Source organism: Centroberyx gerrardi, chromosome 9 (assembly GCF_048128805.1).
Source record: "Centroberyx gerrardi isolate f3 chromosome 9, fCenGer3.hap1.cur.20231027, whole genome shotgun sequence".
Taxonomy (NCBI): domain Eukaryota; kingdom Metazoa; phylum Chordata; class Actinopteri; order Beryciformes; family Berycidae; genus Centroberyx; species Centroberyx gerrardi.
In genome coordinates this window covers 21,391,260-21,413,436 of record NC_136005.1, presented here as the reverse complement: position 1 = coordinate 21,413,436, position 22,177 = coordinate 21,391,260, and the positions used below count along the sequence as shown (strand labels likewise).

Sequence of the window (22,177 nt, the reverse complement as noted above, 5' to 3'; positions counted from 1 at the left end):
TCATTCTCAATTATTTCTTGATCAGCTGGATATATAACAACATCCGCATGCTGGAAGTTTGTCCAGTAATTGGACTTTAAAGAAAATGTAGCTCCTGACCCGACTGAACTCAGACCTTGAACGTGGAGAGCCAAATCCTCGAGTTATCGCATCACAGGTTATGAAATCATGCAGATGATGGGGTGGGATAGAGCTCAAAGGACAGGGCAGGAAGGAGCGTTTGTCCTTGGTCAACCACAGTGGCTGCGGAAATTCACCAAGCAGAGAGGATTTGCATACATTTCCCTAGCTACATGCATTTCCCTTCACCGTTGCTTTGCCTGACACTCTCTTGGGAAATCTGTAGGTATGAACAAGGCCATAGGAATACAACATCGGAGCTAAGAATAACAATAGGTCCAAGTTTATTTCATGAATAATATGCACTAATAATACATCTGTCAATATGAATAATTTAAGCAATAACAGCCATATAGCCTCCGACAAAGATCACCACCACACAACCTATAGGTAAAAAAACATCTTTATTCATTTCCATGATAAAAGATATAGGAGCTCACACATATGTCAAACTGCATTTGAAACATATGTCCACGGATCATCATCCTCATCATTTCAAATCATTTCACCACGTTTAAACAAAATCAACTGTATTGCTGGGCAGACAATGAAATGCTCACAGACCAACTACGGTCAAGTTTTACCCACTCAACTGAACAAAGAAAAGCACACATATTCCACTACAAAAACTAGAGTTTAAAAATGACACACTAAAATGAAAAAGTAGAGTACAGAGGAAGTGTGCACACTCTACTTCATTTTAAATCAACTCAATTTCCCATGGCACACATTGACATTATTCTGTCACGATGATATCGGCCGTAATACTGCTAAATAAGTGGTTCTGATTGAAATGAAGTTGCAACTAGTAAATGTGTGGTTGTCTGCATCACCAGGTAATGCATCGCACCCACACAGATACTCACACACAATAAAATGAAATAAACACTGCAAATACTGATATAGTTGCATTAAAACATGATTGAAAATCATTCAGTCATTCAGTAGGTACGGTGTCACATCTGACATGGGAGGGAGACACTGAAATGGTTGGAAAGCAGTTACGAACTGGGAGGGAGAACCAGGGACAAAGAATAGGTGGTAAGACATGTGCAGTGCAAGCAGGAGTAAACAGAAGCTGCTTGCACTGCACATGTGCTGTAGCGCAAGTTGTGACTGGCTGTGATGACACCGTCTCCTCCTCACTCTTCTCTCCTAGATAATGATATTTCAAATGGTCAGACCATAGACTATGTGCAGTAAGAGGCTAAGGAGCGAGAGTTTAGGCATTACAGATTCCAACAGCAATCCTATTCCATGGCTGTTGTTTATTACTGTATTATTGTTATTTCACCACAGATACACACAGAGAGGTAGGGGTTAAGTGGGGAAAACACTGTAGTCCCCTGCTCACATACTCCCATCCAGTCCATGTGTTTGTAGATTGTCGGTGAACCAAGCATTTTTCAGAATTTGCATTTTTGTCAGCCCATCATAATGTTACCATGGTCACCTTTTAAAAGGTGCATTACGTAAGACTTTACTGTCCCATAGTACAAAACACAATAATATGACCATAATATATCTGTGGGGGTTTGATAGGGTTGTTGATCGATACCAATGACTCAACGATTACTTTGCCAGGTGCTGAGATTTATGGCTTTCAAAACTCATTTTCTGGCCGTACTCTCTGTTTTGGAACAATCCCGACTCACATTTTCAACTTACTGATTTGCATAAATTCATGATATTACCTCCTTAGTACACGTTTCTATTGGATCTCTGCTCTAATTATCTAGCTTATTATGCGTTGTATTGTGAAAATGTGACTTTTATATTTTTGTCCATAAGAGACGACTGTAAGCTATGCCAGAGACCTGTTGATGTTGTTGCAATTCCTCAGTTGCCGAAAAAGGTTGATAAAAGTCATAAATGATGTAATACCCTTTTAAATATTTGTCTGTCTCTTCTGTTAAACTGCAAAATGGTAAGACGTGATAACTTAAAGCATTAAGAAAGCCTGGTAGGGATGCAAGCCAGTTAACAGTTACCTGTACCCTGCAAACACCCAGATGGGCCTTGTGTATATGTATGGAAGGTGTTGCTACATATTTGCATCCAAAACTTGTTGGTTTTAAATAGGTAGCAACATGGGCCCACTGCACAACCTAGCCAAACTCGCTAGCAATGGCTCTGGTAGAGAGCTACGTAGTGTTCAAGTGTTAGTCTCCAGTTTCCCTCATGAAAGTGACCCGAGGCAACTGATCCAAGCAGTTATAATAGTAAAACCCACAGGGCTGTATCAACTCCTTCACTCAATCTTGATATCTAATGCTGAAAAATATGTTGACCTTTTTTTCATCAAAAAATATATATGCATGTATATACATTATTATTATTTCATTATCTGTAAACGTTAGGCTCTTAAAAAAATGCACTGATCTTGATAAAAGTGGATTAAAAAAGAAACCCAAATCTCCTTGTTGATTGATAAATGTAAAATAAATAGAGATAAGTTAAAATGTATGTACAGGATGGACAAAGCACTCAGTAGTTAAAAAACAAAACAAACACAAAGGCTAGCTATATTCTGGTTGGGTGGGTTCATTAGGCAGCCACTGTCCAGTAGTAGTGTATGAGTGTGAGTGTGTTTGTCCCCTCCGCGCTGAAAAGCTACAGTTGAACTGGAGCGTCAGCTTTCCTCTCTTGCCCTTTTCATCTCGTCAGTTGACTGAAAGGGCGGGCCGCGCGTCATCCGACAGTTGTCAAGGAGAGCCTTCAAAGTCCCGTAAATGTTAACCGATTCCCTTTCACGCATCACCTTATCTCAGCCAATCTCCTCTCTCACCTCCTCCTTCCTCCACTTCCAAAGGAGAGGACAGCCGTATGGCACAGTGGACCTACAGATGTGCAGTGACAGCGAATTGCCAATGCTCACCACCATTGCTCCTCAGGCCATGGACGAATTTAGCTGTGCAGTCTAGTGTTCATCCCCCTTCCACCAAAAAATGACTATATTTCCCAGGTATCCACTCATATGTAGGTTCAGGATGGTCATTTTTGTAGTTCTGAGCCCCTAGCAGGAGATTAGTGGTTGTTGGTGGTGAATGGACAAGAATTGTTAAGGCCTGGGCTGGTAGAAGTTGTAGCTCGGTGTGTCAGTGTGTGTCAGTCATTAGGTTTACACCTGCTCCACTGGTGCTCCCTCTTCTTTGGGCGGAGGCTCCAAGTGAATGGGAGTGACGTTGGCTGGCTTCTTCACACTGGCCAAAGACAGAGAGAGAGAGCAATAGACAGGAAGAGAGGGGGGAAAGACACAAACACAGAGGAGATAAGAAGGAAATACAGAAGTAGAATGAGAAAGAAGGGACAAGCAGTGATAGAAAGGAAGAGAGGAGATATTAAAATGTGCTTGGATGTACACTGATGATATAAAGGATACATGTAAAAATTAAGAGAAGGCTACAAAGCTATTGCTACATTAGGCAACTACGGTATGTGGATAGTGGTGGGAGTGTTACTTACGAGTATGGGGAGATTGGGACGGCTACCACCAGGACATGATTCCTTTTTCTGAAGAGCCGCCACAGGCCTCTGTGGTATCCCCGCACATCCAGGTCCCAAACATGGAGGCACTGAGGAGCAGAGAAGAAAACACTTATTCAATTACTTAATTAATTAAAGTAGAAAAAATCCAAATAACACTTTTACCTTTCAACACCTGTATAAAATTAAAGTATGAGCTTTTGAAACCTTGGATAAGATTTGTCTGCATTATTATTTTTTTTTCGAGCACCTTGCTGCATAAATTTGCATATGAGCATATGAGGAAAACATTTTTTTCTTGAAGCTACTATAAATCCTCAATGCTTTAAGATACAGCGTTCATATTAATACCGCCCATGTGTTATGTGAAGACAAGTATGTTGACATAGAAGTATCTGCTAATTAATGCATTAATTAGTTTAATTAATGACCTCATTAGCATAACTGGTTCTGTTTAATATATCATGGTGATTATGGCGGAATATTAGGCAGCTCAAGTGCCCCTTGTTTTTCCTTTAGGTATGAGGGCGAGTTGTGCAAGTGTTGGTACACATACTATTACAATTGTAACTACAGCTGCCCCCCTCCACCTGTCTACCTTGGCGAGCTCAGTCCAGGTAGATGTGTCTGTCTCTGACTCCATCTTAATGTACATAACATAGGTCTTCCCCTCAGAGTCTGGCAGGAACGAGTCCTCACACGGGTTCTTAGTGTGGTCCAGCACCTCTGCCTCCCTGGTTATATCACACACACACACACACACACACACACACACACACACCATTACACAGGCATGCATTAAAATACATACATATTAGCGACACACATATGCATACATTAGACACCAAAACACTTTTTTTTAACTCTGTAGGGTAAATGTATACATTTACACCAAATTTACACATTGACCTTCCTCCCATTTATCATAACATTCATAAACCTAAAAATAAACCTTTACTGCCCATTTTTGTACCATAACAAATCGTCTGTGGGCTTAATGCCTTTTCTGAAGCTTACTCACTTCAACAGGTTTTGGATCTCCACTTCATAAGCGTCCTTCTTCAAGCTGTGAGGACCAAGCACAACAACGCTGGGTGTCAAATGCTAGCCAGCAATGCTTAATTACTTTCTGTATGTAGTTCAAGACCTTGTGATGTGGAAAAACGTTGCATAAATGAAAAAAAGATGGTGTTACATGGGTGTACAAACCTGTCAACATTCTTCAGCTGTACATTGGGAACCGTGTTGAACTTGTGTTTCTTGAAATATACCTCCTGTAAGATCGGATAGAAAAGAAATAAGGGTACAACTACATGCTCAGGACTCAATTCAATACTGAATTAACAATGCAGTACATCCACAATAAAACTAAATTAGCCTATATACCTAAAGAGGAATAAACTGAGCCTAGGCCCATTACTTTTTGTTTTTAATATGAGGTATTACACGGTTGAGGAAGGCAATCTCTAGCTACGTTGACCTGAAATTGTGGATATGACTGGTGAATTGTGATATCCTGCTGTCGCTAGTCATAGCAGATTATGGTTTTAAATCTTAACAAGTTAAATTATTAGACTCCAAAATGCAAATTGTGTTTGTTTTCCAGTTCTTACATGAAAATAGCCATTCATGTTGAGCCCAATGATGCCAAAGTGGTAGGAGCGGGACACGTCGGGGATGATGCACTCTCTGCCTTTCCTCTGCTCTGGCATACGCATCCACATGTCCCAGTCCCACAGCTGCGACCAGAGACAGAGACTGAGGTGTTGAGTGGTTTCTAACACACATATGTATGCATACATTTTGAACCACAAACACACGCACACACATATACACTTCAACAGAAATACATATACAGAATCTCATAAGACATTTTAAGACACAAAGCATGCACCTTCTCGGGTGTAGGCCACTTTGGCTCCAGTTCGTCCTTATAGAGGCTCTTTTTAAGCACCCAGCCCAGGCCCGGCATACTCTCCACTCTGTACAGCAAGGCTGGGTCCTCCGCCGTGTGCTCATAGCCCTGCGCAACAGACAACAATGTCATGAATGAAACCTGTAGCAAGGCTTTTATGTGGACATAAACTATTCAGGCATGTCATTCAGGAGGGTATAGTGGGTGAAAATGGGTGAGGCAACGTCAGTAAAGGAGAAAGATGAAAAGAGAGAGAGGGAGAAAGAGCAACTTGTTTAGATGGACAGAGGGTGTGCGACGGATCAAAGTTCAAGTTCTTTTTATTTCCATGTTGCCAGGCTGGTGGAACTAGTTTCAGTACTGATGATGTTTAGGAACATATAACAACGTAAGTGAAACAACGAACATAACAAGCAGAGAGGAGAAGATAGATATAAAGACACAGAGAAATAGATACGGAGGCGTAAGTTTCACCTCAGGTCAACAGTAAAGTAATAGTCACCTCACGACAATTGTTATTGTAGAGGTCGCTCCGAGCAATCTTAATATTTCCAGGAACGCTCAGGGATTTTGACTCGTTGCACAACTGTTAACAGCTACAGGCAATGATACACACACCTGCACCTCTTGACTGTGATAGATTGACTGTAAATGCTAAGGGACTACAGATGAAAATTAGCTCATTAGCTAACTCTGGCACATTTACATTGATGTGGAAACTGAAATGTTGATTAATGTGCACTGTCCCTGGTAAATAAATAAATAAATAAAATCAAACTTATGGCACTATCTATGTGGCCTAGTGTATAAATGGAACATGTAACAGTTGTCCAAAACTTTTTCTTCCAATTATACACTAAATAATCATTACTAATATTCAACACTACCACTAATAATAACAATCACAGAGAAAAAACAGATTTTTACAAGCAAAAAAAAACAGTAGCTAATCTCAGCTGGAATTTTTTTCCAGGTGGACGAGATAAAATATCTGGAGATGCTCGGGTAATAATAACCATCACCAGACCTCGCCAGGTAATAATTATGCCATCCGGAGTGGGCTACCGAGTATTTTAGGAGGAGTTTTGACAGTTTTTAGAGAAGTCACTTAAAAGAGATAGATAAAGAGAACTAGGGACCTAGACAGGTGACAGAAAGACAGTGAGATATTAAGATGAGTACAGTTTATAAGAGCAGGTATGAGAAGGTGAAAGGAGTTAGTTAGACAGTTAATAAACAGACCACTGACCTGGTCGTTCCAGGCTGAGACGCAGTACAGACTGTCATCCTCATTCAACAGGTGGACGGTCTGGCTCAGAAAACTACAGCAACATAATCGACAGAAACATTGTTACAGGCAGAAGCAGTCACAACAATAATAATATCAATATCATATATAAATAGCAGTCTGGCCCACAAATGTAGCAACAATTATTAACACCGTCACGCCCACAAACACCATCTTCAGTATCATTATTTCTTTCATTCAACAGGCAGAAGTTCTGGCTCAGAAAACCAGGACAACTACCATAACTGCATCCACGTCATCATCCATCAATAACTTTGTAGATAACTCACTATCTGAACTCTTCATACCCACACTGAATAAACACCCACTCCACATGAGAAAAACAATTACATACTTTTACTGACAGTGAATTCAGCTGTCTAGACGAGCTGGGTGTATAGCCATAAACAACAACAACAAAAAAACAAAAACGGCTTGTCTTTCTCCATAGGAGGGCAAGCTTTGGTTTTTACAGCTCCCTAACTGAATGTCTAAAGCTAATTTCAGAGAGCATGTTTACCGAGGCAAACTGGCATTAAAACTGAGTCAGATGACAGCTGGGAATGCTTCTGAGCCATTTGAAGTCGATGCTTCAAAAAGGACGGTCGGCCCAGAAGGGGAGCTGGCACATTTACAGCAACAAACACATTTCAAAGCCATGGCTGTCCAACAAAGGAAATCTGAAGTTCATGGGAGCACTGAAATCAGCTTGATCACTGTGGATTTACTGCCATCTAGTGGTGATTACATCAGCAGTGATTACAGCTGGAGGTGCTGGGTCTGGACGTGTGTAAAGCAACTGTTCCAGTGAAGCTGCTCAGCTCCCAGTACAAGAGTGTGGTTGTACTGGGCAGCTACCATTTGTCAGTCTGTTCACATGTGCAACCCTCCCTCCTTGTACAAATACTCCCCCAGATCATTCCTCTAAATAAGAATAAATTCTAAAATCGATCCTTTTACATAAGGCTAAGAAAGACAGCACATAGCAGTGGTAGTGCATACACTCATAAGCAGCAGCCTACCTAAAGAAGTCAATGGAGATGTCCAGGTCTTCCTCTAGGACAATGGCAAAGTTGGCTTCCTGATGAAAATGAAAAATAATATATGCTGGATTAGTTCTCTCTTTATATTCTGTGCAACATTTTAACCATACATGCTCTTTATCAGGTATTTTGGTCTGGAGCTGCAGACATTATTACATTCACAAGCCAACTGACAACTGGCAAACCTGACTGTATGGCAAAAGGAGCCAGTAGGACAGTGGAATACAGCGCATGCAGGCAGACACCTTGGATACATACATCTTTGCAACATTGCTCAAGATGATATTAAACAACCATTAAAAGGGCTTACTTGAAAAAGGGCGTATTAGAAATTTGTACCAAACAAAATACTCACTGGGTGTAGGTTGAAGGTTGCAGTCAGACTCGCCTTGTAGTGCTAAGATGGCAAGTAGAGACATTGTTGGGATTGTTGTTTTTGACATTGGCAAAACTAAACTGATAAAAGTAACACTGTCTGAGATCTCAGTTACTTTAATGGGTTGAACAGGCTGAACTTAAAACAACTTCACCTGTATAATAGTTCAGTGTCATGCACATATTCTTTATCTCCTCATAGACAGCATGTCTATATTGAGTGACTCATTCAAACAACAAATGCCATTTTGTTTTGGCAATGCGATTATATCAAAAGCCTGTTATTACCCACGCTTCACTGTTAGCTAGTAAGACATGTTTCATAGTACCATCAGCCTTGCAATCTATATTTTCATTTGAAAGCAATACCTGCCATTACACCAGCTATGGTTTTTGCTCCTCTTTAAAAGATTGTCTAGATTTAGATATCTGGATTCATATTGTTGTTTGTGTCTCAAAATATGGCAATTCTAAACTGATGTCTGTATAAAATGCAACTTCTGCTTCTTTACTTGCTTTGGACACCAGGGGACATGAAATGTAGCAAGCTTAATGACAGATAAATGTACAGTATATTGATTGTAGGATTCTGCAGTTGACTTTCTTTGCTGACTTGTGTTCGATCCATGATTGAATGCCCTTCCTGTAATATATATATGTTGGTTTGATGTCTTCTGTTTCTATCTGAAGCACACCAAGGCAAAGTCCCAGCATAATTGGCTGATATGGCAATTAAGGGTTAAACCTTAAAAGTGGAAGTAATTGTTGATTACCTGGGACACTCTGGCATTCTTGATGCTGATGGGTGTGTGCTGAACTCCCTTCAGACCAAACAGCTCCACCACATCCATAGGCTCCTGTAACCCACACACACATCACTATTAAAATGGTGAAGTGCCCAGAGTTTACCAAGACACCTGAAAAATATCATAAGGAAGAGGAGAAAGAGGAAAAAACCTAGTACCTCATAATACCCATCGATAAAGACTGTGATCATCTGTGGGTTGACACCATGAGCTGAGAGAAGCGATCTCAGCATCCTAAAAACAGAAAAGAGCCGTTAGCAATTTAGATACTAGGAAGCAATGGGGGAATTGTTTTAGTGATTTTGTATCACTAGGTCATTTGTTCAAATTTAACAACGGCTGTCAGGTAAATTGTGATTTTTCTTCATATTACTACTAAATTTATGTGAAGGGGATGCCATTTTTCTTCATTCATCCTAAAACTGCCCTGATAATAAGGCTTTTTGCAGCACTCAAGATATTTATGAATCAGGGTGGGGGACAAGTTTTTTTTCCTGTGTAATCAATTTGAAATGTCAAGTCAACCAGCAAGTAATTTACTAATGATAGAACATTTACTCTCAGTAGGCCTCATTTATCATCATTTGGGTAAAACACAGAGATGCTGAAATGCAGGACCGACACAGTGTATCTGCTAAATACAGTGACACGTGCCTTTATCCAAAGCTTCTTACTGTGCTGTGATAGCAAACATGTTTCCGGATGGCCCAAGTAAAATTCAAACCTATCACTCTGGCTCTATTCACTAAGGTAGAAAATATATTTTATGGTGTCACTGAACCAAAAGAAACATGAGTTTTTGAAGCAAATCTCTGGAGTCACAGTAAACCTTTAGATTGTCTATCGCAGTCCCTGCCTCATTCCATGGTATATAAATAAAATCTATTATCATAATCATTAGGATTAGAATTTGTATTGCTATCATCATCAGCTTGCAGGCATTACCGATAGAGATAGTTGGGTCTGTTCCCAGCGATGACAGCCACTGGGACACTGAAGACATTATTGGTGGGCAGCTGGAAGAAGAAAGATGACAAATTGAGTGAAAATGACTCATTGCCGGTTTGCTACTTTGATGGCTTATGGTTTATTATCACTGGTAGTAAGAAGCACAGTGCCTGCAGGTTTCAGCAAATTAAATGTTACGAGTTTTATGAACTTTTTAAACATTAAAATCTGAATTGAAGACCAATTTTGGAGCAAAAATTAACATGAAACAAATCAAATGTCTGCACATTGCCCAGTTTTCTCTACATTGCCTGATGAAACAACAAGGTCGGAAAACAATAATCTTAGAAAGCAATGAAGAGTCCAAATCTTCACAAGTCTTACCGGGTCGGGGTTGAACTCGATGGGAGCCGGGTCCTTGCAGCTGCAGATGCTGCCGTAGCCTTCCACTTTACTGCAGAAGAGCTTCCTTCGCCTGTTCAGCTCTGTGTCTGCCCAGTGGCACTCAGCCTCTGCATGAGTTGAGATCACATTTCATAAATCAGAATCTCTATCCTTCGCCAAGTAAATCACAACGCAATGCAAAAAACAGGCAGCTGGGCAGGTGTAGGTCCAATTAAAGACATTAACAAGTCAGCAAGGTTTGTCACGTGTACATTTTAAAATTTTTGGAATCTCTCTCTAATTCACACCTTTCCAAACGTGATTCTGTACTTGATTGCACCGTACCTTCAGAGGCGGTGAGCTGCACCTCAGTCTTCAGCAGCACTGGGTCTCCCCAGGTGGACAGGGCCGGGGACTTTGAGTGCTTCTCTCCATACACCTGACCTGGAGACGCAAGCGCACACAAACGCACGCAGAAGCAGACAAGGTACGACCGAGGAAAAAAGTAAGCATGTGAGTTCAGATGTAGTGTGTGAGTGAGCGAATGAGTTAGAGAGGTGAAAATCTTTCGGTGTATGGCTGAGCGCAACGCCACAGGAGAGAAAGACATCAACTGGAAAAGCAAAGACAGTTCCTCTACCTCCTTTCTTCACAACCAGAGTCCACATGTCCCTCCAGCTGAGGTTGAGTGACACCTGGCTGCCCAGGCCCTTCAGCAGGTTCTTAGCAGCATCCTTCAGGTGGAACGTGCCCTCATCCTACAGGTCAAGCACATACACACACACACACACACACACACACACACACACACACACACACACACACACACACACACACACACAAGCCCATGCAGAAAACATGTGCACAGACAAACGCACAGATTGAGAACAGTTCATCCAATGCAGAATTCACAAAATGTCCAACCAAAGACAAAAAGGAAAACGTCAAATATATTTTATACATTTTTTTTTCTAAAATGCAAGATTCTGAATGAGTTCTATTTAGTGTAACAGTAGCCTTCTCCTTATAGAGGGCACTTGTATAGATTACAATAGCCTTATCTTTACATTACAAGTTTGTTGTGAAATATCAGGACATAAAAACCCACTCCACTGGCAAATTTATCACCTAAACCTACCTAAAGCCAGAGAAACAACTGACCTCAAGCATGAAGTACAAATAACTGAATGTTGTATTCATCAGTGAGAGAGTGATAGTGACTGACCTTAATAGTAAAGATGAGGACTCGGCCCCGGGTCACCATGTTGAGGAAGAGAATCATGGCTTCATCCTCATGGGGAGAGTAGGTGTCAAATATCCTCTTGGCCATCACATGGCCCTGTGAAATTTAGAGACAGAAATGCACAACCCAAAAAGAATTAAGACACACACAAACTTTAAAAACTCAAACCTAGACTCTGAACCAAATGTGATAAATCTTTAGAGATCCCAGAATCAATAGGAAAATCAAACTTCCTGGCTGCATACATGCACAATGCAATTTAGTACAGACCTCATACAAAAGTCGTTTTTTTTTCAGCTGTTAACATTAGACATTTTCAACAATGGATGGTTTCTCTGACATTTTCCCCATTCAAGCCAATATTCTGAAAGCAGATTATGTTCTGTGTTTTTAATATTATTCCCATTGGGGACCACAAATGTTTTTACAAAATATGAATTGTTGCAAATCACATAACAATAAGGAATATGATCAGTGCAACCCAAAAATGGAGGAAATGCAAGAAGCAGATAAGCACTAATCATCAATAGAACCCAATTAAAGTTAAACGACAGAGAAACAGAGAAATTGCAACAATATAGCTGCTTACAGTAGCCTGGTTGAGAACTATCACATGAATGCCTCTGCCTTGCTCCCGCATATCATCCTCCAACACCTAGAGGAAAAGAGCAACATAAAAAATGATTTCACCTGTATGCTTGACCACATAATTATTTATTTAATTTGGCCACACAGCCAAGGAAGCAGTCAATAGTGAACAATGACAGTAAAGCATCACATTGTGTATGTATTGTATTGTGCAATGACCACATCGGAATTGGTTGTATGATGGTTTCCTGTGCTATCCTCAAGAATGTATCCCTTGTTGTCTGCTCGAAACAAAAGCAAAGATTAATAATCAATCGATCAATCAGTCAATCAGTTGAACTCACAGTGGTGCCGTCCACTGCCACATAGACCTTGGAGCGGCTGGAGTACACCTCGATGTCCAGGGCCTTGCGTCCACCAGCCGGCCGCCGTGGGGTCTCCATGTTAGGTATTGCATCCTCTAAAAGAACGTTAGACTTAGATTAAACACCATAAATACATAAGAATAAGAGGAGGATGGAGCTGAAAAATGGCTTCTGTTTGGACACGACTGTTGTCTGATCCTTCTACAACAGACTGACCTAACAGGACTGGAGTCAGGTCAAGTAATCAGAGCTTCAACAGGGTGCTTATGATGCAGCATAGCAGTCATGCCTAAGCCCTTGTATGACTAAATAGCTCTCTTATACAAGGGGAAGGCAGGTACTCCTCTACTAATATCATATTTCTATCCTTGTATATAGATGAAAGTTTTTCAGTTCTTCCTCTCCACAGCACTGACAGACAGCAAGGTGGTGATAGTAAAAGAATAGGGAACAGATAAGATGCATGCAAAGTGTGACTGGACATCATTCTCACCATACTCTTGTGCTGCCTCTTCCTCATTGGCTACTCTTCTTGTGTCCAGGATGAGTTTGATGTTGACTATCACAGTGATCAGCAGAAACAGGACAGCACCAGCCTGCAGAAGGAACAATTGTTGTACTGCTTTCCAATTCTGATCTCATTTCATTTCTATTCAACATATCTTTATTCAACATAACATTGCCAAAGCAGACATTTTGCATGGCAGTTTGCAACTCTGCACCCTGGCTGAGCTCCTTCAGAGATACATTTTCCTGACCTGACAGAAGCGGCGAATCGTTCTCTTGTTGGTGAGTTTGTATTTCCAGGTGAGATACAAGCTTCGCTGTTGGCGAGGGATGAAAGGCTTCGCTCGGGGATTGGGTGTCCAGGCGTCCATCCCTGACACTGTCGGTCGCCAGAGAGCTCAAAGCCTCCGCCTGTCCTTCCCCTCCTGCGGCCGGGACATGCACTGCCCCACAACAACACCGAGTATGGCTGGCGAGCCTGTGTCACATTGTCATCTTCAAAACAAAAATAAAGCTCAGCAGAGGTTGTGAACAGGCTCCAGTGGCTAGCCAGCAATTTTAGCTAGGCGCTAACGTTAGCTAGTTATTTTTTACACCAGCGAGATAACTAATTTTAGCTTGCCGCCCCGGAACGTAACACACATGGCTCCCCTCGGTATAGCACGGGACCTCTTGTTGCTGATGTTACGACTCACAGAAACGTCAATACGCCTTGCATTATCGCTTGAAGCCCTGCTCGTAGCCACCTGCAAAACCAGCAAAGTAGCTACATGAGCTACATGAGCTACATGCACGGAGTTTCTGGCGCAGTGAATATGACGTCACCAACCAAACGTTGACTCGTTTCCGTCCTCCCTTAATTCATACATTCCTTCCTTCTTTCCTTCCTTCCGTCCTTCCTTCCTACTTACCTTCCTTCTTTCCTTCATTTCCTCATCCCTTCATTCCCTCCTTCCTTCCTTCTTTCTTCCTCACTCCATTCCTTCCTTCTTTACTTCCCTCCTTCCTTGCTCCCTTTCTCTCTCCCTCTCTCCCTTCCTTCCTTCCTTCCTTCCTTCTTTCTTTCTTTCTTTCTTTCTTTCTTTCTTTCTTCCATCACATGAAACGAAAAGTGGCTGTCCAAACATTAGGGCTGTATTAAGCCATTGTGTTTGTGGGAATATCTTTGAGTAGGGTCATTATTAGATTTAGTCTGTTAAAGCCAAATATCTGATATTAGCTTGAATATAGCAGTCTCTGATGGTGATCACACCATTTGTGTCACACCCTGAGATAATAACACAACCACTTGCTGTCCCATGAGACTGAAAAGACGGAAACCCACTGGACTATACCAAAACTTATCAAATATTGTTAATAGCAACTTTTACACAGTCAAGCCAGGAAGCGGCCATCATGGGGACAGCATGCAAGCAACAGGTTGGGTACCATTAAACATCATATTAAGGACCACTACATAGGGTATGGCTTACAGGATGATCGGCTGTGAAATGAGTGACCTGTTCAATTTTCCACCACAACCATGTATTTGTATCATTTTGAATGTCCGTAGTCAAGCTAACCTTCTGTTTATAAATTGCCCTTTTAATCTTTGCCCCACACATGTCCACTGAGTCATGACTAATGTTCCTTTTTGGTAGAATAGATTTGTATCAGCTTGTTTCTAATCCTGGGAATAGAAAGTCCACCAAAGAGTCCAAGCAGGATGTTAAACATTACAGCTTTTATTGCACCATATAAGTTAAACATGACTGATTTTATGGCACCACACCCAAAGCAACAGCATAAATATAGAACAAGAAATAGTCACCAATACATTTGACAAGGAGAGCTAAGATGAGGTAAGTACTTGTTGAATCTGTATTTCGCATAATTCTATCACTTATATCACCTTCAGGAAAAAATGGTTATTTGAACTGAATAACTTCTTTTAGAGCCATTTCTGTCATACACCACAGAGCACATATTACAATATTAACCAATGCATCCAATGCCAATGTTTTATTTTCATTATCTATCAGTGCTGCTCAAAGTCAGACAACACTGAGGGCCAAACTGGAGGCACTGCAATGCCATTTCACATGGGAGCTAGACCACAGCAGATCAAAGCTTCTGCTGCTCAGGGATAACCTGGAGGATATTGGCACTGAAGAGGGATACCTGTGGCTGGGGCACATTTACAACCTGCAGGGATACATACACTACCAGTTGGCCTCTCAAGATGACACCCTGGGTTCCACTAGAGATGACGCTCTGCGGTGCTTGAGGATGGCAACAGAAGCCTTTCGCCAGATTAGAAACACCGTTTCAGACGAGGGTCCCTGGTTGTTGGTGAACTATGGGAACCTGGCTTGGCTGTACCATCACCTGGGAGAGCATGTGGAAAGTCAGTCTTATGTGGCAAAGATAGAGGCCCTGCTACTGACATACCCATCTCCACCCCAGGATGAACTCCATGCAGACATCTATGCTGAAAAAGCGTGGACTCTGATGAAGTTCAGCCCAGACAGAAAGTTGGAGGCTATAGAATACTTCCAGAGAGCCATCAGCGTGGAACCGGACAGGGTGGAGTGGCGCACTAGCCATGTCTTGGCATTAGAGAGTGCTGTGGAAAACCACACCCCCGAGCGGGAGGCTGAGATGATGAAGAAATTGGAAGATGCCAAGGAACACGATCCAGAAAATTCGTACCTTGCTGCTCTTTACCTTGGGAGACTTGCTAAGGATGGTAAAAAAATTGAAGATGAAGCACGCAAGTTGGCTAAAAGGGTTTTGGAAAAGCCTGTCAGCAGCTACAGTGGTATCAGACCATTACTAAGACTTTACAGAATGTATTTAACTATTGATGAGGCCGTTGATTTGGCAGATGAGGCTTTAGAAAGACATCCAAATGAACGCTATCTGAAAAGCTGCCTTGCAACCTGCTACAAATGGAAGATTTTTTCAGACAAGGACAGTCACCTCAGGCAAAGTGTGGTGGACAGAGCAATCGGTCTTCACAAAGAAGTGATCTCTCTCTACCCTCACACTTCACTACCGACAAAATTTGCCTTAGCAAGTCTATATGCAGAGTCAACTCATCACGACAAGGCACAAGCCGACCAGATATACAAGGAATTGCTAGAAAGCAGGCTGGAGCCTGCCGAGTTACAGATGCTTTACTACAAATATGCAAACTACTTAAATTATCATCATCAAGACCGCCACAATTCAATAATCTATCACATGAAGGTAGCAGAAATACCACAACCATCCACCCATAGGAACAACAGCATCAAAATTTTGAGACAAATTAAAGACAGGAGGATGAACCGAATGTGTGGAGAAATAGAAGACTTTCTGGCTAACCTCCAAGAGTAACATAATGGAAAATGAATCATTTGCATTTACTGTAGCTGTATTCACAGGGCTGGGTACTAACAGAATACCTGTAACGGCATTATGTATTCTCAATAAATTCCCTGAACTTTGTTATTTTTCACTTCTTCTGTACCTATCTGTATCTGTACCTTTATACCTCAAATATAGCAAAGTAATCTTAAAGTTACAGAAACACAAATGTGAACCTTGATTTCTGTACAGTGACTTGTCTTTATTGTGGTTGAATCGATTTTGAGTCAATAAAACATCCCATAAACACATGACTCATGTAGTAGGGGAAGGTTCTTTATTTCTATAGCCTAATGAATGTAAATAACAGTGCTAACTCATACTTGACATACAGACACTGAAACAATGTTTACAGGAACCATTTTCTACATTGACAAATATCCAAAACTTGTTAATGTTGGCCACAATTATTCTGAAGGATGGAAACACAACACTGGATTTACTTGTACATCTCTCAGAGTGGAGATATACAGACTGTGTCCATGCTCAGTCCATGTGCATTGCAGTAAGGTTAAACATGTTTTAGGCTGGTCCAATATCTACAATTGAAATTGCTTCTCAAAATGGAATTTAAAAAATTCAAAAAACTTCATACAAGATTTAGAGGTAAGACCTTTGACAGCTTGCAGGTAAAAAAAGAAACAAAAAAATAAATGATCACTCGTTTCCTCTTCGACTCTTCTTGTGACTCTTCTTTGAACTCCTGTAATATAACAGAATAAAAATAATATTTGGTGTTGGTCAACATAAACAGGCAACAGATAAATAGAATTGCTGTCATGATCTAGGTATATACATAGAGGCAATTCAATGAATGGTATATGTCCATCACAAATTATGAATTAGATTGGTGATATTTGGACAGATTCCCTGTTCACTTTGTCTTTATCAAAGATTTTTTATTGTGCAAACACATTCAGATAAATACCACAAAGTATTTAAGAAATTAGAATTACTTGAGTGGACTTAAAAGTATTATGACATACAGCAGCAGTTTCTAATTTTGAAGCTTTACATTTCATTAGACCTTGCCTTCAATTTTAGCACTCACCTCTCTGGGGACTTCGAGTGGCTGCGATGCCTGTGGCTTCTGTGATGACCTGGTGGAAAACAATGAGCTGGATTTCAGAATAGGTGCCAAACTAGCATATTCAAATCAAGCTTATATATTCCTGCTGCCAGGTAAAATCCACATATCTGCAAAAAGGGTTTCCCCAGAATGACTGAATGCTGGATACTTATTTTCTCACCGACATCCATGTATTTAAAAAAAAACACTAAAGTGCAGTTAAATGTGTTTTCCACAATAGCAGCGATACATACATACTTCATATGAGCAAAAAAGCTAGTGAATGGAAGAACAGAAAAAAAAACAGGAATACGTTTGGTTGTTGTGTCGTGTTCATGAAGCCTAAATTATAAAATATATTCAAAAATCCCTCCCATTCTGGTTGGATAAGTTAGAATGAAACAATTAAATTCCTCTCATAAAAACTTTTATACTGAGACATTTAACAGTGATTCGTGTGTGATTGGTGAAGATCCAACTGTGGGGTGGCGGTCTGTTTGTAGCTGCTTCATGGTTTACAAATGGAGGCTGTCCCCCTTCATCCACTGATGCGAGTGCTACCTGGGGACTTGGAGCGGTGGCGTCTGTCTCGGGACCTGCTGCGGTGCCGGCGGGGGCTCTTGCTGCGATGGCGGTCTCTCCGGGGGGACGGGCTGAATGCGGTCAAGACGAATAAGGAAAAAATTATGTTAGACAGTGGCCCCAATCACAGGCATATCTGCATAGAAAATGATATACACGCTACATGAAGTTTTTGGAAACAGCGCATGATCAGGACTACTGGAAATAATGCGGGGAAAAGGAAAACAGAAATTTACATTAGAAAATGGTAATCTCCAACAGAATAGAATGGGGGTTGTGTGAAAAAAGCCTGAAATCCTGGAAGAAAAGAATCTATAAAATCACATCTGTGGAATAATCAGAATATGCTACAAGTATTCTGTTAAAAGCCAAATGGATTTAGGATTTCAAACAAAAGCACACGTACCTTCGCCTCTTTGGTGATCTGCTCCTCCTGGAAGGAAATAAACCACAAGGGATTTAACATTGTATTTTAGCATTCATCATCATTGAGAGTACAGATACACACAGCTAAATGTATGTTAAAATAAAGGATAAATAAATTAACGACAGACCGTCTGGGTGAGCGGCTGCGTCTGTAACGTGGAGAGGGGGAGCGGCGGGGTCTGTCGTTGTCACGGTAACTGCGTCTGTGGGGCTCGGGGGTCTGGAGTCTCTCTGGCTGCAGGCGGTGAAATAGACAGACAACATTACAGGGACCATTAAAGACTTTGCAAGATAACACTTGGGTTTCCGTGATCTTCTTTCCAGTACAAGGCCAGCTAGAGCCAACACAGGATCCCTCATTATTCAAGTCTCTAGAAATTAAATGTGTTATGATTGTTTCTGCATCATGATGCAACAGAGTTGCTGCAACTGTCAAATGAACTTTTTGTTCATTTGACAGTGGAGTCCCTGTGCTTTTGATTGTAAAAAAAAACAAAAAAAAAAACTGCGTTGGCTCAGTGTTGCCATTGAAATGTGGATAATAAGTAGGTATGCCTTCAAGGAGCTAGAACGGTCCAATAAAGCAGGAATCTATTCAGTGAAGCAGCCCTGATACAGATGTGCAAAGGATACTAGCAATTTAGCAGGGCTTTATGCTTCAATCACTCCAAACACTCTGTGACTCTGGCCTGTTTTCCATATGAACCATTACTGTTTGTATTGTTCCCAATAATGTTTCATCGTGTTGTGTGGATCTTGAAATGTATAACGTTGTTGTCCGAGCAGCCACCTCTGAGATGAAAAAACCCCAAAAGGCAAAGATGCAAGGACAGCAGTAACACAAAGCCCTCTGGAAATAAATCATACTCCTGCCCAGTGCCCACAGCGTGTCCCATGCTCACACTGGTCTTATCAGCCATCTGCACATCCATCAAACCTCTACCTCATTATGTGTAATATTTGAAATATCATGTCTTGTCATCATCATCACTAATGTATATAGGCAAGCAATTTGGTGGACAATTTAATTTTAAGTGCCTGACAGGGCCATGAGCGCACGCGTTCGCAGAATGGATCAGCTCAGTGGAAATCAAACTGCTAACTAACAGTGTGCTCTACCCATGAAGTTATTAGGTGCTTATTAGGTGCTGGACAGAGCATCTCAATAAGAGCTGGGCTCTGTGTGTTCGTCAGTGCTGGCGGAGTCTGCGGGAGCGTCTGTGAGGATGTACGCACATGATTAGGCCCACTGACAAGCTAGATGCCGGTGATATTAGACGTGCGAGTATGTGTATATTTACTGTTGCCCTATTATGCCAATCCAATAATGCATATCCCTGAGCACCTAAAAAGCGTTGGTGTGCTTGTAGACGACCACATCTGCCCTGTGTAATAGTTATTATTCACTTCACTGCAAACCAATTTTCAGACGGAGGAAAAATATAGCTAGTTAGGCTTGCAGTGTTACGTTACCTTCTCTTCCTCTTCATCCTCCTCTTCGCTGCTCTCCACCTCATCCAGGTCTTCCTCCAGAGCACTGATGCGTGTGTCTAACAGCTCAGCCTCCTCAAGGACCTGTCTTTTCTGTGACATACACACACACACATAGACACACTTCAGTGGCCTAGGCATGTGAATCAAAGGTGTGCGTGTATAGACATGATGCCAACTCACCTGAAGCCTAGGCAGAATGATGTCGCACATTCTCTCAGCATGAAGAAGCTCGTCTATGAACTCATCCACATGCATCAGCTCAAACTCTGGAGCAGAGAGGAGGAAAGTAGCAGAAACAATAAACCGTTACAGAAAGATGGCAGCAACCTGGCATGATGTCATCTTACATCCACAATACAAAGCATCCAAAAGGCAACATTTGTTCTTGCTAGAAGCAGGCTGGCAGGAACAATTAGCTTGCTGAGTGATGAGTGGTGGACCCACTTTGAAAAAAGACTCACCTCCGTTTCGGTTCTGACTCTTGATTTTTCTGTAGTCATTGTATAGAGGCTCCAGGTACTTGTAACAATCCACTGAGGTGCCCGTTAACCTCATGTACATTGCTCCGAGTAAGCGAACGTATCTAATAAAGAAGAGAGAGAACAGGTTGCCAGAAGCTGATATGTACATATAAATGGATGAGATGGCTGTGATAGTCCCACAGCATAATTGCTGGTTTTTATAAGCTATTCCGATGGTTCATTGACCCGAAGGTAATCCAAGAACCAAAGGAATCTGAAATAGATGGTTTGGTTCTAATAGCCAAACAAACATTACAGTCTAGTCACTTCTCATGCTAAATAATCAGAAATCATAACAGTCAGCAACTGCAACATATTTCAAATTTTGGCCAAAATTCAGCCACATTTAGCATATAACAAACTACTGCTGATGATTAGAATTACCAAACATGATGTGCTTGCACCTATGACTCTCATTCATTTAGCTTCAGTGGTGGCTCAATTTTGCTGATGTGCATTTGCAATTGCAGAGTAACTCACAGGCTAAAGAACCATCAGAGTGTCATATGAAAAAAGACACCTGTCTAATAATATCTCCACATTGTTCTGACCTAAAACATTATTAGGCAGTGGGAGTTACATTTATTATGGTCGTCAATGTTTACATGTTCTTTTATATCCATTATTAACCAAGGATATGGATGAATTTATGAATTTGTGTTGTTGACAAAATGGATACCGCTCCTCTTCGTTTTACTCCCTGGATCCATCAGAACTTACTTGAAATCTTCATTTTTAATGAACTCCACGATGATATCTTTCTCGGGCTGAATCTGCAGCATCTTCAGCGTGAGGCAGAGGAAGGGAGTGGGTTTGATGTTTCCACCATAAACTCCACCAACAAACTTAAGCTCCATGGCTTTGTCAACAACTAGCTCGGCTGTGGATAAAACAGAACATGTACATTGCCTTTACAGCTCTCATTTCTCACATGCATTGACTCACTCATGTTAAGTTTCTCCTAAAACTCCAGGTTTTACAGGGACATTTACATATATTTTCGTATATTTTAGGGTCCAGCAGAAAACACAGTAAATTGCACTTGGGTGTAGCAAACAACACAAAAACTATGAATCCACAGCCAGTCCCATTTGCTGTGAATAGAGCAGACTCTCCTTTTAAATCACAGTAAAGCCCGTTATTTGGTCCTCTACATGTTGGGACAAATGGTCTTCACAAATTCAAATGAACGGACTTTACCTAAGATTAAGAAATAACGTGTGCATTCGGTTTTCCGGCTGGATGGTTAGCTTACGATAGCCGAAGTTAGCTTGCTCGCTAACAAGTTTCTTACCTGTAAGTCCAAAACACTCTTCTTTCCAATATTTAGACTCATAGATTCGAGTCCTGATGATTTTCTCCACCAGATATTGTGGATTTGTCCCGTGTATACTGTTGGCATCTTTAACTGTTCTATTCGCCATCGGGATGGGAAATGTGTTTCTTTAGCGAAACAACACTAGCGGTATCTGCTTCTTGACCTTCCGTCACAACAGCATTCACGTCCGGGGTCAACGTCTGTCGAGGTGATTGGTCGATAGCTTTGGAAAACGGAAATTGCGACATTTTCGCGCGAACTGTAGCTGGAGTGTGTTGTTTCAAGACTTTTTTTGCTGCAAATCGTCGT

General features: G+C 41.2%; 3 protein-coding genes across 3 annotated transcripts; 1 reads left to right on the top strand and 2 right to left on the bottom strand.

Moving 5' to 3' along the window:
• Positions 1–507: 507 nt before the first annotated feature.
• pomgnt1 (protein O-linked mannose N-acetylglucosaminyltransferase 1 (beta 1,2-)) lies at positions 508–13,706 on the bottom strand. Its single transcript, XM_071915127.2, has 21 exons — positions 13,320–13,706; positions 13,055–13,157; positions 12,541–12,656; positions 12,198–12,263; positions 11,591–11,704; positions 11,006–11,123; positions 10,711–10,809; positions 10,366–10,493; positions 9,979–10,049; positions 9,192–9,267; positions 9,001–9,084; positions 8,208–8,249; positions 7,832–7,890; positions 6,771–6,843; positions 5,501–5,629; positions 5,220–5,345; positions 4,816–4,880; positions 4,628–4,672; positions 4,205–4,340; positions 3,586–3,695; positions 508–3,323 (listed from the first exon to the last, which is right to left on the bottom strand). The coding sequence occupies exons 1-21, from the start codon at positions 13,437–13,439 to the stop codon at positions 3,242–3,244; spliced, it is 1,962 nt and encodes a 653-aa protein (XP_071771228.1). The 5' UTR covers positions 13,440–13,706; the 3' UTR covers positions 508–3,241.
• A 1,198-nt stretch (positions 13,707–14,904) lies between these two features.
• LOC139924152 (antiviral innate immune response effector IFIT1-like) lies at positions 14,905–16,428 on the top strand. The gene is made up of 2 exons (XM_071915115.2): positions 14,905–14,909; positions 15,090–16,428. The coding sequence occupies exons 1-2, from the start codon at positions 14,905–14,907 to the stop codon at positions 16,426–16,428; spliced, it is 1,344 nt and encodes a 447-aa protein (XP_071771216.2).
• Positions 16,429–16,686: 258 nt separating this feature from the next.
• prpf38a (pre-mRNA processing factor 38A) lies at positions 16,687–22,030 on the bottom strand. Its single transcript, XM_071915130.2, has 10 exons — positions 21,845–22,030; positions 21,271–21,430; positions 20,491–20,612; positions 20,210–20,295; positions 20,009–20,119; positions 18,664–18,770; positions 18,516–18,542; positions 18,089–18,180; positions 17,510–17,558; positions 16,687–17,161 (listed from the first exon to the last, which is right to left on the bottom strand). The coding sequence occupies exons 1-10, from the start codon at positions 21,972–21,974 to the stop codon at positions 17,116–17,118; spliced, it is 930 nt and encodes a 309-aa protein (XP_071771231.1). The 5' UTR covers positions 21,975–22,030; the 3' UTR covers positions 16,687–17,115.
• Between the last annotated feature and the right edge of the window lie 147 nt (positions 22,031–22,177).